Source organism: Poecilia reticulata, linkage group LG3 (genome assembly GCF_000633615.1).
Source record: "Poecilia reticulata strain Guanapo linkage group LG3, Guppy_female_1.0+MT, whole genome shotgun sequence".
In the NCBI taxonomy this organism is placed as follows: Eukaryota; Metazoa; Chordata; class Actinopteri; order Cyprinodontiformes; family Poeciliidae; genus Poecilia; species Poecilia reticulata.
This window is the reverse complement of record NC_024333.1, coordinates 10,933,212-10,949,350: the sequence shown is the minus strand read 5'-3', so window position 1 is coordinate 10,949,350 and position 16,139 is coordinate 10,933,212. Positions and strand designations below refer to the sequence as shown.

Sequence of the window (16,139 nt, the reverse complement as noted above, 5' to 3'; positions counted from 1 at the left end):
ATCATCAATTCCCTTTTCTCTACAGGCACGTTGATTCAAATCTGCCTTAAGGCTCTTCACTCTTTCAGATCCCGTAAGCCAGGGGTTCCTTGAGGACACGGCATACGGACTGCGAGTCGAAAGAGGGCTGATGAGGTAACTGTGCCATGTCATCGAGTAAAACGGTGGCCAGTCCCACATGGGTTCCCACACTTGATCTCTTTTGAAGCTTACACAACACATCAGGTTCTTGATTTTCTATTCAGAGATGCTTCAAGCGTTTAAGAACCAATGGAGGCAGACCCCGACTCCCCCCTGCTCCCCTTTTCTATTGCTGGATTGCATTCAAGTGTTTTCCATGTCCCTCACTGGCCAGAGAAAAGAACCCAGTAAATAAAGCCACATGTCCATTAAATTACTTTAGTCATCTGAGCAGGAATTATTCACACAATTAATAGTCATTTAGATTTTTATTGACAACTCAAAAGGCGGACCTTCATATTGTTGCAGAAATTAAAAGAAGAAATGCCAAAACAGTTTATTTCTACAACATTTTATTTATGAACAATTTAAAGAGGAAACAACTGTATAACATAACATACATTTAAAACTGAAACTAATGTATTCTTTGTTATAATTTAGAAACAAAGTAAGTAGCATTTGAGGCAATGCTTGCAAAACAATATTGTGAAAGGTTTCTCAGTCAAGTTACCAAAAACAGCAGATGCAACACATTCAAACAGCCATTCTGCTTCTCATCTTACATACAGATATCTCTGGCTTTCAAAAGCCTCGAAACTCAGTGCCTCCTGTTCGCCCGACCGGATGATGGATCCTCTGAACCTGCAAATCCATTGTTTCTTTTTTTTTTCTTTCCCTTTTCTCTGGTCTTCCAAGAGTCGGGTTTCACTGGATCTACTTTCTGAAGCGCTTGAACAGTGGGTGAACGCTCTTGCTCCCCGCAGAGGCTTTGTTGCTCCGGCTTTGATATTCCATGTAGACTGTGTCGTCTGCACCTGACATGGAGCTCATGGTGCCCACTCGCCGGGAGAACTGACGAGAAACAAAGGGATATTAGAGTCGTTAACAGCTGAAATCAAGACTTGTTCCTGCAACATTGTACGAGTATTTTCACAGCACCATTGTATGCTGGGTGTATTGCTTTCACGGCACTCTTAAAAGACGCCACACTAGCCTGCAACCCTATCTGAATTTTAGTCATGAAACTGAATTTCCAAATGCACCCAAACATCCTCACCATTGACTGAAAGTGTATTTTAAAACCTAGACTTTATCAGTACTAGAAAAACATAAGGACAGCAGTAACATTTCAGACTAAATCCAATCTTATTCTAATTATTTTCTTCATCAAATAGACATTTTAGGCAATATGTACAAAATATGCATTTCTAAAAGCAACAAAGAAAACATTTGCTTAAGTACTTTGTCTCCTCTGAGTTTAGTGAAAGACCTCACCTGGGGTCGTGCTCCCACTTCACCTGCTACCACTTCCTCCTCAGCATCCAGGTCTGATGCAGCGAGCACCTTCTGCAGCAGCTGCTGCTGTTCTTCTCTGGTGGAGAACATCAGGTCCTCTTCCTCCATACCTGCTAACTTTGTAATTACCTGTCAAACAAAAATAAAACGAGAACATTTTGGCATTTACACCTGGACCAATGTTGCATGCACTGACTAAAGCTTTAACTTATATTGCTGCAAATCTTACATTTTAAACTCTCCACCTTTTTAACAAATCGTTGTTAGTTTTTAGAAGTGAAAGTAGAAAATCTTTTCCCATAGATCTGCACATCAACATCTTAATGCTTAATATATTTTAGGCCTGATTTGGATTGAAGAAGCCTGTCGTGGAAACCATGTTTTAAAAAAAAAGCTTCAAATTTATTTTTAAGTCATAAATATTTTCTTTTAAACCTAATTTTAAAACTCTAACCACAAAAAATAAAATATCGTAAAATATCATCAGCATAAAAAAGCAGAATGTCTGTGTCAGATGCCATTAGTGCACTTAATTGTATTAGAATGATCACACAAAGCAGAGGGCTTGTAAGGTTGAATCCTACGAACGTTAAGCCACTAGTCTGAATGGATACTTTAAGGGATGTGTAAATCACCTTAATCCAATTGATGTTAGCCAATCCGGATAACAGGAGTGAACTCATGAGGGGAAACCCTTCCAACTTCATTTTCAGGCAACGTAAACACGGCAAACCTTGTGTCCTCGTTTTACTTTTTTTGGCCAGCGTCTAAATCAATTAAGCTCTGACTCTCCTTGAGGACCTGCTCTGACTTTTATTGTCTCTTCCAGACCATTTGAGTTCTGCAGACTGTTATATTTGTTAGGAGTTCCTCTTTGCTGTCAGCATGAACATCCATTTTTGGATTGACTGAGTCAACGCTAAGTAGAGAGGTGAATGCAATCATAATACACCTGACCAGCTGCCTGTTTAAATCTCAAACGAGCAGGAGAGCCGTAGTTTGAACGTGTTAGCTATTTAAGCGGATCTTAAAACCCATTTCACCCCACCGGTCACTAGTCACAATAGTGACTAGTGACCGGTCACTATTGACGTCACTATTGACGGTGATCAATAGTGACGGCGCACTTATTTAAAGTGCACCTAGGCACTTATTTAAATACAATTCCTAACTTCTTCCTAATTTTGAGTGTGGTTCTTGATCTGTTGGACTTAGTGATGGCCAGACAAAGTATACAACAATGTAGTTTTGAGAAAAATGGAATCCTTACTGATTTCGATAGTGGTGGCTTAGACATGGACTATATGGGGAAGATGGGCAATTTTCCATGCCTGACTTTGAATGCATATGATCAATTCATGGGAAAAGAGGATAATCTGACCCTTCAACAGTCACGTGGCACTCTGTTACCACCTGCAAAAGTTTATGATGAAGGGAGAACTGTCTCTCTGATGTACCCTTTAAAAAAAAGTGGATCCTAATGAGGTTCCGACACAAGATGAGAAACTGCTGATCCACTAGAAAACCAGCAATATTTTCATAGTAGAAACAAAGATGAGAAAGAAATATACAGAGACTGATGTCAACTAGATCAATGAGCACATGAGAGGTGTAGACCAAAACCCCTCAAGGTTCAGAGTCATGATCAGGTCCAAGAAGTGGTGGTGGCCCATCTCAAAAGCACTCTTGTAAATAGGGTGATGGTAGCCTAGGAGGTTGGAGTTTATCTTATAACTGGTGGGTTGCCTGCTGGAACCCCCACTTTGTCTGTGTCCGTTATGACCTTGATCAAGAGGACAGTTCACCCGCCATGCCAGCCGGTGGCAGTCAGAGGAGCCGGAGGTGCCAGTGTATGACTGCCTTACTTCTGTCAAACTGTGCCAGGGAAGTTGTAGCTACAATCTAGTAGTGTGTGAATGTGTGTGTGAATGACTAAATGTGGTGAAAAGCATTTTCAGGTCATTTGGATTTGATAAAGAACTATACAAGTACAGGCCATTTACCTTTCAGATATTATTTTACAAATGTGTTGTAGGAGGAACGACCGATTTGCTCATCATGGGTTGTGGCTTATTATCTTATGCAAAGGTTTGGTACAAGGCCAGTAGGCCGTGAAAATAGATCTCAAATGGACACTTCTCTTCAAGTTATGACAAGATGTGACCTGGTCAGTCAATGCAAGAATCGTTTCCAGAGATGTTGCTTTTGCACCACCCATGCCTTGGAGAAATTCAAGGCTTTATTGCACATTGAATGCTTCAAGAAAGAACGTGGAAAGTAAGGAGGGGATGAAATAACCCAAAATTGAAGAATACCAAAGTCACCGAATAATGAGAAGGAGCCATACAACTGGTCTTTGATTCCAGGCCTTGGGGTCTGGAATCCTGCAACTTTCAGATGTGCCCCTGGTCCAACACACCTGAATTAAACGGATCACCTCCTAGGTATGCAGTCCAGTTCTCCATTGTTCTGCTAATCACCTGATTCAGGTGTGTTGAAGCAGAGAAGGATATTCTCTGCTTCATATTAAACTCGATGCATGACCCTGGGCCTCAATCCCTGAAGTTGGAGACTCCTGGACTAAGTCTATTGAGTCTTACTGTATGACAGTGTGACAAATGTTCATAATTTTCAGAAATATAAATGAAAGCCTCTACTGTAGATGTTATCTTTATGATCTATGTTACTGTGATGACACTACAACTGACTGAAGTTCAATATAATTATGCATAAACACTCAAGCACTCAAATTTACCTTGGTTTAGAATATACAGATAGTCAAATTTGTACTTTACAGAGCAAATGTTGCACTAAAGTAATGCTGGGGCAACATATATTTCAATAAAGAAACAATGCTCACATATTAAGACAATGTCTATTTGGAAAAAGCCCTTTTAGCTCATCTTAGTATAAGAACACCATATTATCCCACCGGTCACAATTGTGACCAATCATAAAACACACTTTTTCATATATTTTTCCACAATTTTTTTAATTATTTCCCCTTGATTAGTTCAAAGGGCTATCAATGACATCTCATTTTAATAATATCATGTCTGGGAAAAATTTGGGATTAAATGGGTTAAGTTTCTTGACAGTATTGCAGTGAGCTCTATAATAAATCGACAATAATCTTTTATGTTGCTGAATTTTGCTCGTAATGTATCTTTTGCAAAACAAAGCAGCCCTGCGACAAATCTGAAGATGAACAAACTCGAAAGTTTTAACAGCTCCCATCTGTTTGATTCAGTGGGTGTTTCTCTAACTGCGGACTAACATCCATGCCTCTCCTGATTTCCCTTTAGCTGCACAGTTTTATTGCTGTGTTTACGTGAATATAGAGCGGGCAGCTGAGATCAGATCACAAGCCAGGACTTGTTTGTGCAACCGTTATTGCTGTTCTGTGTTTGACAGGAACAAAAACGTAAGTGAAAGTTTAAGTGCACTAAAAATCAGGTGAAGCTGCAGATTATGACAGGCAACACGTATGTTCACAAGTTGACATAATACTGGCAAACTAGGAGGGAAATGTTCACAATTTATTCAGAAGAAAATAACGTCTTATGTCTTAATAGCACCGCTTTTCCACTTAAATTCTCTTGTTTGCTCCATAACTAAAGCCTGTGTGAAATCAGAACCACGCCAGCGATATTAAAGTAAAGACAATGAAAAGCACTCTAAAGGCTGGGGGCTTACCTGAAAAGCACAATTTATTTTTAACATAAAATTCTCATGAAGCTAGGATTGTAGAAGTTTACACATTGTTGTTTATTTAAAAAGCACATTTCACCAACGGAAGGGAAAAGAGCAAAGAAGCCACCGAATACTTTGGTTGCTGCTGAGTACATGCTCGTTAAATGGAAACCTGTAAACACTTCTCCTTGCCCAGCTAGACTCTGAACTACACAAAAGAATGGTATGTCAGCTCAAAACGCACTCCTTCTGTATGCTCACTTAACAGGACGAAGGAGGATTTCTGATTGGATAAGTATTTTAGATATTATCCAACTTTCTACATCATTACATTTTCAAAAAGTTATTTTGATCCTCTGTGTGTGTCAAGTGCTTTTATGTAAATGTATTTGTTTACTTGCTAGCAAAAGGTGCAATCTTTTATTGAAGTATTTGACATTATAATGATATAAAAAAAGATCCATCAAAATCATCATTTGTCCTGGTGCTTACATGAGTGAGACAGGGTCAAATTGCTAAAAGGCTGCAGCTCTGAACACACCTTGAAGCTGTATCCCTGGTCCACCAGGAATCTCTGCCTCTTTGTGGAATAAGCCATCTCCTGGGTGTCCTGGGACACCAGGGAATAAAAGTACGCATTGTACTCCTCAGCCACCATTCCTGGACGGGGAGAGAATGATGATGAATGACTGTTTTTCTGTCCATGTGGCAGGGGATTTAACAGTTGTGACACTTCAAGCAAAAACAATCTAAGTGGCAGACAGGCTAACCTTTCTTGGCTCTTAAGACTCTGCCAAGTCTCTGTGCCTCCTGTCTGCGCGAGCCACCATGGGAGGAGATCTGGATCAGAACATTGGCTTCTGGCAAGTCAAAAGAAGTGTCTCCAACCTGTCCAGATAATCAGACACGTTACTATCAATCCCTTAATCAAGTCTATTTGTGTAGCACATTTCAGCAACCAGGCAGCTCAAAGTGCTTTATATTATAAAAACACAGGAATACAAAATCACAGAACACAGTCAACAATTGAAAAAAAAGACATTTTGTCAAGTTCTGTCGTTACATCAGTTTGCTGATTAATGTTTCATTTATAATGTTCCAAAAGAAACTCTAGACAGGTGGGTTTTTAGTCTAGATTTAAAGGCATTCAGTGTTTCGGTTGTTTTGTTGTTTTCTGGAAGTTCATGCCAGATTTGTAGTGTGTACAAGCGAAATGCTGCTTCTCCATGTTTGGTTTTGGTTCTGGTGATGCACAGCAGAACCAGAACCAGAAGACCTGAGTGGTCTGGAAGGTTGATACGACAACAGATATCTAATGTATTTTGATGTCATTCGGTGGCTTATAAGCTAAAAAAATATCTTAAAGTCTATTCATTGAGCTACAGGGAGGCAGGGTAAGTACATTAGAACTGGGATGATCTGCTCTATTTTCCTGGATTTATTAAGAGTGCGAGCAGCAGTGCTCCGGATCAGCTGGAGCTGTCTGATTAATGTTTTAGGCTAACCTGAGAAGACACTGCTGCAGTAATAAGCGTGGCTAAAGATAAATGCATGGATGAGTTTCTCTAGATCTTGCTGTGACATTAGTTTTTTAATCCAAGAAATATTCTTCATTTGGTAAAAGGCGATAGAAGGCTCACTTTGTAATTGTCTTTATGCGTCTCTGAAGGTTCCGGTCCATCACAGCACCCAGATTTCAAGCCTGACCGCTAGTTTCAAGCTGTGATAAGTAAAGCTGTGTGATCGTTCCTCTTAAGGAGTAAAGATAATAACTTCAGTTTTGACAAAAGTTACATTATTACTTGATACTCAGATGTGGAAAAAGTATTTATCCATCCAGAATTTGTCAGTAAAGTAAAGAAAACCAGGAACTTTGGTCAAAGGAATTTGTAGAAATGTGGATTTAATCTGATGTGGTTCAGGCTGTAGTTATATGGACAGCAGAAAGGGGGAAAGACGCCTGGCAATTTCTGGCGGAGCAGAATTTAAACATAGTTGCTGCTGAATTGTTATGCAATTAAAATTTCCACCTCGTGTGGTTTAGAGCCTTGAAATGGTTGTTTTTAATTATACAGTATATAGCTGGGGGTAAGCAACCCCTGGTAACATATTTGGGGTTTTTTACAACAAAATTTAGTTGGAGAAATTAGATTACAGCATCAAAAAGCCTTTACAACTCTTCTTAGAGCTTCATTAATAAAGCTTTTCCTACAGAAATGACAGACGAAACGTTAGATTAAAAAGAAGGCCAAGAAAATTTTAGTAATTTAGGTGGACGTATATAGATTTAAGTACAACAAACTATAGATTGGATGTTATTTTTTATTACTATTTAGTTTGGATTATCTTTAATAGTACTACGGGTTTCCATATCATGTGGTATTCATTTCAAAATGCATCTGCCAAAGCTATTTCAGTACAGATGGTTATTTTGTAAAATGATTTTAAATAACAGATTATTAGCAGTAACAATAGGTGGTCTTCTCTTTACGGTGTGTGCTGCTTTAGCAGCTACTGTACTTAGAAGGTATTTGCAGAATGACTGACCTCATCCAGATGATACTTTAAACCTATTTTGCTTCCTAATAATTGAATCTCATGTAGTGCTCACTTTAATTTAATTTACATACTAAATTTAGCATTTTCATAACAGTGTCTCAGCACACACAACTAACCCAAGTGACCTGCCAGTGGGGAACAACCACAGCATTAGGTGCTAAATATATTCAAATCTATTTAAAAGACCCAATTAGATCAGGTGCAACAGCTCCACCAAGTGTAAATTAAGTTATGGTTAGGCTTGTTAGGGTTTTAACGGTCACAGGCGGTAAGATGTTTTTAGAAAATTCTGCAGGGTAGAAAGGGACACCCCTGCTCTGATGCAGTCAGTAGCTCATTGCACCACCAATGTGGAGCCAGAAATAAGAACAACGTAAACTCAGACTGCCTTTTGAGCAGCCATGGCATCGCCAAATCACGCTCTTGAGAGAAACGCTGACGATCCAGAAGAAAGCCGTTGCTTACATAATGCTTAGTCGCCGTGCAGATGAGCGTGAGCTGTTCAAAACTGAGATAAGTAATATCTAAATATCATTAACGTAATTGTATCTATTTATTGATCACATATAAAGAAAAGTTCAGCAGAGCTATTAAGAGGCAACAAATGTAAAGAAAGTTTGCATCTTTTAGTGTCTGCCAGCTAATTTTAGTTCATAGATGCAGCAAAGGATTAATGGTGAGTTTTACCTTAGAGATTAAAATTGTGTTGATTTTTGGATTGTGTTTAAAGTTCTGCAAAATCTGCATTCGTTCCCCTTGAGAAGTGGGACCATAGATGAAAGGCCTTGAGAGAAAACATAAAAGACATATAAAACTAAACCAGGCAGATTAATGCAACAATTAAAATCAGTTTTTTTCGTAATAAACTAACTTGTTGAGCCGAATGGCGTATTCCTTCAGGGCAAAGACGTTGTCAGCGAAGACGATGATCTTGTCATTGCGCCGCTCGTGGAAGCGGATGAGAAACTGGCAGGCCCGAAACTTATTGGGGTTCATCGTGTACAGCAGAATGCGCTTCTTTGTCTTAATGGCCACGTACTCTCTGTAAAACTCCGGGGACATCGGGCACCACACCTGAAACACAGACACAGGTACGCCTCTTTATTTTTGAAAGAGATTCCTGCATGAGATACTGAAGCCACCTGCATCTGCTTACTGTATAATAAATAAATATCTGCCACTGAAGTTCTAAGTCACTCAATAACACTCAAATTTATTGCTGCTCAATCTGAAAAGTAGTAGATTTTGTGTGAGCCTAACGATACAAACAATGCAAAATTAGATGATCATAATTATGTTTTGTTGAAAAAAACAAAACAAAACATGGAGTCCTGATGTGGAAACTAAATCAAAACCACCGATATATGAATTTTATGTTATTGCTTAAGTCTGCTAATTAAGGTCAAATTAATAAGAAATATATTACAAATTATTGTAACTGCGTTAATCTGTGTCATATAATGTGATTTCTTCCTGTCTTATTTTCAGGTAAATTTTCCGGCATCTTTACAGACAAACTTCAAGAAACGTCAAGAATGTACCTGTATTAACTGATCACACTCAGTTAGTTAACATCTAAACATTATCAGTATAATTTATAGGGTTTAAAAATAAACTTAATGGACAACCAAGACTATATGATAGAAACTCACTTAAGTTTAGAGTTTACCTGACTATATTGTCATGCATGTTTACCTCTGCACACTGAACTTTGGCGATATAACCGTTATTCTGCAGCTCCATCCAGTTGGCTTCATACAGCTTAGGACCAATAAGGAAGTTGAGATCCACAATCTTGTCGTCTTCCCTGACCAGTGTGGCGGTGAGGCCCAGTTTGCAATGGGCCTGGACGATGGTCAGGACACGTCGAAACATCTTTGCTACAGAAAAAAAAATTATTGTTTGTGCAAGTGTTCAGTATACGGCACTGCCTGTCCTCGTAAAATGAGACGGACTCACCGGGGATGGTGTGGACCTCATCCAGGATCATAAGTCCCCACTCCTGCATCCGCATCCACTCCATGACCTTCTCTGCCTCCCAGGATCGCTTGGTGGTGTGACCCAACATGGAGTAGGTGCTGATGGCCACTGAGCAGCCAATGGGCTTGTCTTTGGCGTCGGAGGTGAAGCGGCAGATCTGGGAGTCGTCGATGGTGGACCACATCTTGAACTGGGCCTTCCACTGCTCCACGGAGACAGAGGAGTTGCCCAGCACCAGGCAGCGCTTACGCACGGTGCACGCGGCGGTCACGCCCACCAGAGACTTACCCGCTCCTACAAGTAATAAAAAGTGAAACCGGACAAGCAACATAAAACTAAAACGTTATTCATGCTTGAACAAAATGGCCACTCGACGTTTTGTCATCTTGGCTCTCACCGCAGGGCAGCACTATCACACCCGATCGTGCGCGGCCGTTTCCAAACATCTTGCGCAGGCTCTTCTCCTGGTAGGGCCGCAGCACGGCGGTGGGCTTCAGGTCAATGTTGATGTCAGGGTTGACGGTGTCATTTCGAAAGTCGTACTCAGCTAGGAGGGGGTACTCCAGCTGAATGCATCGCTTCTGCAGCTCCTCTATCATTTCCTGCATTACATCAGGCAACGCTACAGTGACAGAGTTCAGAGTAGGATGCGTTCCCTTTTGTTGCACGATAAAAATGTTACCTGGCGAATTTCAAAAGACACAGTCTGGGTCTCCTCTTCCTCTTCTTCCTCTTTATCCATCTGCTCATAGTAGCTGAAGATGTCCTCGGGGACCTGCTGGCTCGAGGTTTGTCCATCACTGGGCTGCTGTGAGGTGGAGGCACCTCCTTTGTCCTGGACAGCTTTAGAAATCTGCCAGAGAAATAAGATGAGGTACACTCTGGTGTAATTCGACAGGCGATAACAGCAAACATTAAAATTTTGATTTGAAAAAAAAAATCGAGTCCCGATTTGCTCACCGCTGACTTGCTGTTAATGATCTCGGTAATGAGCTCAGGGTCCGTACCGTCGGCACCTCGCAGGCGACATTCACGGATCATGTTGTCCTGCAGGAGATTCTGGATGACGTCAGGAAAAGCACTTTCTACGAAATACCTGGAAGCGTGAGGAGGAAAGAGAGACCAATAGCACTGAAGCAACGAATGACAAAGAGAAAAAAGGTGGAATTATCTTAAACTGATTTCACCTGTTGTGCTTAAGCACAAGCTTGACTTTCCCATAGCTCACAGTGCAAAGCTGAGAGAGAAAGGTTGATTAGAATGTGAATGAACTAGTAAAACAATGAACCTGAAAAATCTATAAAAACTACTTCATTGTCCTACTTTGATAAACTGCACAATGCCATCCGGTACAGACGTCTTGCTGAGCTTCTGCAGGTACTCCACGATGTCTGAAGTCTGCAGCCCCACGCTGACCGCTGCGTAGAGCGAGTACGCGGTCAGCTTGTACTCATGAACGTGGTTAGGTCTGCACACAGGCTCTGCGATGGCCACTAAGAAATCCTGAGCATACTTATACACCGGAGAGAACGCTTCCAGAAAGATGTGTCCATCGGGAGCCTGGAGGGATTAGAAAGACAAAATCACATACACAAATAGGGATTACAGATGGAAAAGAGGTCAACAACGGTGCTTCTTACCACCCAGAGTGGGCGTGAAGAGTGGTCTTTCTTGAGCTGCATCTGAGAGCGGTAGTCTTTGGCTCCATACTCGTCGAGCTTGGTCCCAGACTCGTCCACCTGCTTTCCTGCAGCCGCTGGTACGGCTTCCTGAGGCTCGCTGCCAGTCACGTCATCTTCATCGTCTTCCTCCTCATAGTAACGTTTCTTGGATTTCTTCTCTGCACCGTGACAGGCAGGAAAAAAAAATTACAAACTACTAGGAAATAATATAACTTATCCTAGTTTTAAATATAAACATATAGATAGTTGGTGGTTAAGACAATTTATCTAAAACGCCTCCTGTTCTTTCTCTGATAAATGTCCACTGGACGGTCCTGTATTCTTTTCATAGAAAAAAGTATTTCAACTTTACATGTTTTCATTGTAACAACCACAAACCTCAGTTTATTTTATTGGGATTTTCTGTTACATACCAGCATAAATTAATGTGTAATTGTGAAGTGGAAGGGAAATTATACATTTATTAATAAATACATATATATTTTTGGTGTCTTTATTTCCAAAAAGGTCAATTTTTCAGATTGCATGGCTAAAACTTGTCCTGTCAAATGACTGTCTGACCTGAGCTATGGATCTCTACAGCTCTTTCAGGATTACAGCAGGCCTCTTGCCTGCTTATCCAATTAATGCTCTAATTACCCAAGCTGACAGTTTAGGTGGATTAATAGATAAAAACTGCTCTTTAATGTAATCAAAACTTGGGATTGAAGTTTTAAAACCTAACCCTCCTCTGCTGTGTTCCTTGTTCCCTAATATTTTCTAACAAACTTCTGATGCCTTCAGAAAACCAGCTGAATTTTACTAGCAACAAATCACTCGCACTATACTTTGTTAAAAATCTAAAGGCAGTTAGTTCCAGTTAGTTTATGGGCATCAGAATAAGTGGGTTGAATAAAAGGGAATACCAGACTTTTGAGAATCTTTTAATAAAGCAAATTAGCAAACTAGAAAACCGTGTATTGTGTTTTTCCACTTCAAATGTCATGCATTATGTTCTTCGTATTGGTCTATCACACGAATTCCCCCCCAAAAATATATTCAAACGTGTTAATCACAACATTTCAAGGGTGTGAATAAATTTTCAAGGTACTGGAATATGCCTCTGTGTGCTTGCATAGTGTTGGTTTCATTCAAATGTTCTCATTTTAGTCGATAGTTTGTCCTTAGCATCGGCACAAAAATTTTAATGGTAAATGGTCTGTCCTTATATAGCGCTTTATTAAGAGCAGAGGACCCCAAAGCGCTTCACACTACAATCAAAAAATTTTTTAAATGTCTTTTGTGTTTCTAAAGCATCATAACCATCATTATGATGAACTGTAAGTTCAACATAATCATAATAATAATAGATAGGAAACAATACTGGAAACATGTAGGTCTCCATATACTGCATCACTACAGCTAACAAATATACAGTGAAATAACAATTTACGCTTAAGGACCGAACTAAATTACTGCCAGACATTAATTGTTATGATAGCTAGCTCCCAATGGCTAGCTAACTAGTGTATCACAACCCATCATCAACCTACCTCTATCTCCTTTATCCCTTTTGCCCATTTTAAAATATTAAACGGGCAAAAGAGTAAAAAAACAACAACAAAAAATTATTAGACGTAGCACATTTTTCTCTTGAAACCTTACTGAGATGGACTTGACTTGTGAAGTCAATGTGCAAAAAGGAGAATTAAAGTACAACTGAAGCATTTTCCGGTCTTCTGTTTCAAAATAAAATCTATGCTTAGGTTAAGGGGCTTTTACTGCCTCCAGTGTACAGTTTCATATTGCAATCACTGAGACTGATTATAATTCATTCCAAGATTGAAATAAAACGAAGTGAGATCGGATTTGTCCGCTATTACCGTTAATAATATTATTTATTTATTTATTATTATTATTATTATTATTATTATTATTATTATTATTATTATTATTATTATTATTATTATTATTATAATTTTGTGTGCTTTTACTTTGCACTCACTTCCGGTTTTACCACGTTGATGTTTGTTTACTTAACGAGAAATCCTGCCGTTCCGGTGTTTAACTTCCTGTGTGATAGGTTACAAATGTTTCCCGAAGCATAGGTCTGTTTTTTGTTAGACTGACTTCTTATTTTAACAGAAACAGAAACAACTGCATCAAATATGTCTTCTGATAAATTAATTGGACCTGCTTTACCGCCGATGTTTAGAAAGGATGGATCTGAAAGCGACGAGAGTGAAAATGATTGTAAGAAACTGATATTTAGTTTTAAGCGATCAACAACATACTTCCATTTATTATTATTATTATTATTATTCCAGCTGTTGTTTTTTCTCTTTACATCCTGTAGTCGCTGGTCCCGCGCTGCCTCCCGGTTATAAGCGGGGGGAGCCGTCCAGTTCTTCGGATGAGAGTGAGCCGGAGGTGGCGTTCAAAAGACCCAGGACTGGAGGAGCTGCAGAGTGGGTGGCCACGATAATGTTTGGTCATGAAAAGTGATCCAACAAGCACAACAGTAACATATGTGTCTATACAGGGTGACCAAAGATGATGATGATGATGATGATGATGATGATGATGATGATGATGATGATTTCTTTGGACCAGCTTTGCCACCAGGATTTAAAAAACAGAGTTCACCAGAAAGGTGAGCAAAAACATCTTGTATTACTGTAGGTACCTTTAAAGAAGACGTGGTAAATAACATTTATATTAAGGTGTGACAAAAAGCTTCAAAAGAAGAAATCTGTAAAGGAGCTGGAAGGCCTAAGTTAGATGAATGTGTGTTATTTCCTCAGACCCCCTGTGCTGGGACCAGCTTTGCCCCCCGGGTTCCACAGAGCAGCATCTGACAGCGATGATGGGGAAGATGGAGAGGGCCTCCCAGGGCCTGCGCTGCCTCCAGGATACCAGGCCGAGTGTTCCAGCAGTGAAGGAGAGGACGAGGATGTGATCGGACCCATGCCCGCCAAAGGGCCCGTTCAAGACTCAGTGGCTCTCGAATTTGAACGAAGAGCACAAAGGATGAAAGAGAAGCTCACTGGAGAGGTTGTCCTTCCCCCACATAATATGAACTGTAGACTTTTATCATTTATAAATTGTCATTTGTAAATAAATTTCCCCTGCTCTTTCTGATTCTTATGTTACTTAGGAGGCCCCTGAGGTGGTGTCTAGAGAAACGTGGATGACGGAGCTCCCACCAGAATTGCAGCACATTGGTTTAGGGGCTCGAACCTTCAAGAAGAGGTCAGGTCCAGAGAACAACGATCGATCGATTTGGACGGACACACCGGCAGACAGGGAGCGCAAAGCCCGGGTAGTTATTTTTTAATATAATTTACCGTTTGTAGTGGTGTTCAACTTAACTGTTGATTGGATCTCAAAAAGTTATGTTTACCAACAGGAACGGCTTGAAGGAAAGAAAACTGGCGAGGCAAAGAATGATAAAGTCCCACAGGTTTCTCGAAGGGACGTAGAAATGGCAGACAAAGTATCAAAATATAATGTAAGAAGCTGTTCTCTATTGCTACAAAAAACCCTTCTTTACAGTCCCTACTAGAGGCATTCATACCTCTTGAAGTTTTTCGCATTTTTTCACATTAGCGATACCTTTCTTATTTTCAAGGAGTCCAAACGGGGTGAGTCTCTCATGAGTTTACACTCAAAGAAGCTGAAGGAAAAAGTCAAAGAGGCGGCGGACCAGCCAGTAGAGAGGAGGCCGTTTGATAGAGACGAAGACCTGCAGGTGAATCGCTTTGATGAAGCCCAGAAGCAGCGGCTGCTGAAGAAATCTCAGGAACTGAACACGCGCTTCTCACACAGCAAAGATCGAATGTTTCTGTAGCATTTTGTTAGAATTAATGAAAATTTGTGTAGCTTTCTGGCTGTTGTATGAGGTTGTGACCATACATTTGTAAAGGACAACTGGATTTTTTTTTGTCAAAAAAAAAAACGTGTGGTGAAGTTTGCATATTTTCCAGAAGGTTTTTAGGACTAATAACATGTAAATATGTTCAGATGTATTCTTCCATCTTATAACTTGTTTGTGGATACCAGATACCCATAAAGCATAAAGGGCATTTCTGGAATTTAGTTTATCTATGTCCATCCTGTCACACTATTGGTGACGATATTTTTGTTTGAAGTTTTTATTCTGGACTTATAAGAATCCATTTACAGTTGTGAATGCAACAGAGTGACAGTGTTGTTAAATGAAAGCTGGACCTCTGATCTCTGCATAAATGTTTTATTTCAATAGTTTGTAATAATCCCTGCCAAATTAGCGCCATCACATTTATGGATTTTTCTTTTCCTTTGATACATGTAAGTAGGATTGCATGGAGCTTGTATGTTCTTTCATGCATGTGTAGGTTCTCTCTGTGTATTCCAGCTTTTTTGCAGTCCACATATATTACTCTTTGGTTATTTGACCATTCTAAATTGCCCTGTGGTATGAGTGTGTTTGTACTGTGTGTGTCTCTGTATTTGCCCTGTGATGGACTGGTAATTTGTCTCTTCCACTAACTCACCACAACTTTGAAAGGATCAGCAGGTAAATGGATCGATGGATGTAAATGGCATATACAAAGAAATTCTGAAAGAAACAAAAACATATTTAACGTCAGTTTATTTTGAATAGGAAATGAAAACTACAAAAATTACATTATTAAAACAACAAAGCAGAACCAGATTGTACTAGATTGTAACCAGATTATACTCCTGATAAAAGTGACCTGTGTACATTTTTATATCAGTTCGTTTCAT

General features: G+C 39.8%; 2 protein-coding genes across 2 annotated transcripts; one reads left to right on the top strand and one right to left on the bottom strand.

Moving 5' to 3' along the window:
- Window positions 1-516: 516 nt before the first annotated feature.
- Window positions 517-13,091, bottom strand: ercc3 (excision repair cross-complementation group 3). Its single transcript, XM_008404427.2, has 15 exons — window positions 12,923-13,091; window positions 11,349-11,548; window positions 11,032-11,268; window positions 10,896-10,945; window positions 10,669-10,804; window positions 10,391-10,561; window positions 10,106-10,310; window positions 9,688-10,002; window positions 9,424-9,608; window positions 8,600-8,802; window positions 8,416-8,512; window positions 5,940-6,057; window positions 5,711-5,829; window positions 1,456-1,605; window positions 517-1,032 (listed from the first exon to the last, which is right to left on the bottom strand). Exons 1-15 carry the CDS (start codon window positions 12,948-12,950, stop codon window positions 895-897), a joined length of 2,352 nt encoding a protein of 783 aa, XP_008402649.1. The 5' UTR covers window positions 12,951-13,091; the 3' UTR covers window positions 517-894.
- Window positions 13,092-13,430: 339 nt separating this feature from the next.
- gpalpp1 (GPALPP motifs containing 1) lies at window positions 13,431-16,095 on the top strand. Its single transcript, XM_008404428.2, has 7 exons — window positions 13,431-13,622; window positions 13,726-13,837; window positions 13,912-14,022; window positions 14,174-14,423; window positions 14,527-14,691; window positions 14,779-14,880; window positions 15,001-16,095. The coding sequence occupies exons 1-7, from the start codon at window positions 13,538-13,540 to the stop codon at window positions 15,217-15,219; spliced, it is 1,044 nt and encodes a 347-aa protein (XP_008402650.1). The 5' UTR covers window positions 13,431-13,537; the 3' UTR covers window positions 15,220-16,095.
- The last annotated feature ends 44 nt before the right edge of the window (window positions 16,096-16,139 follow it).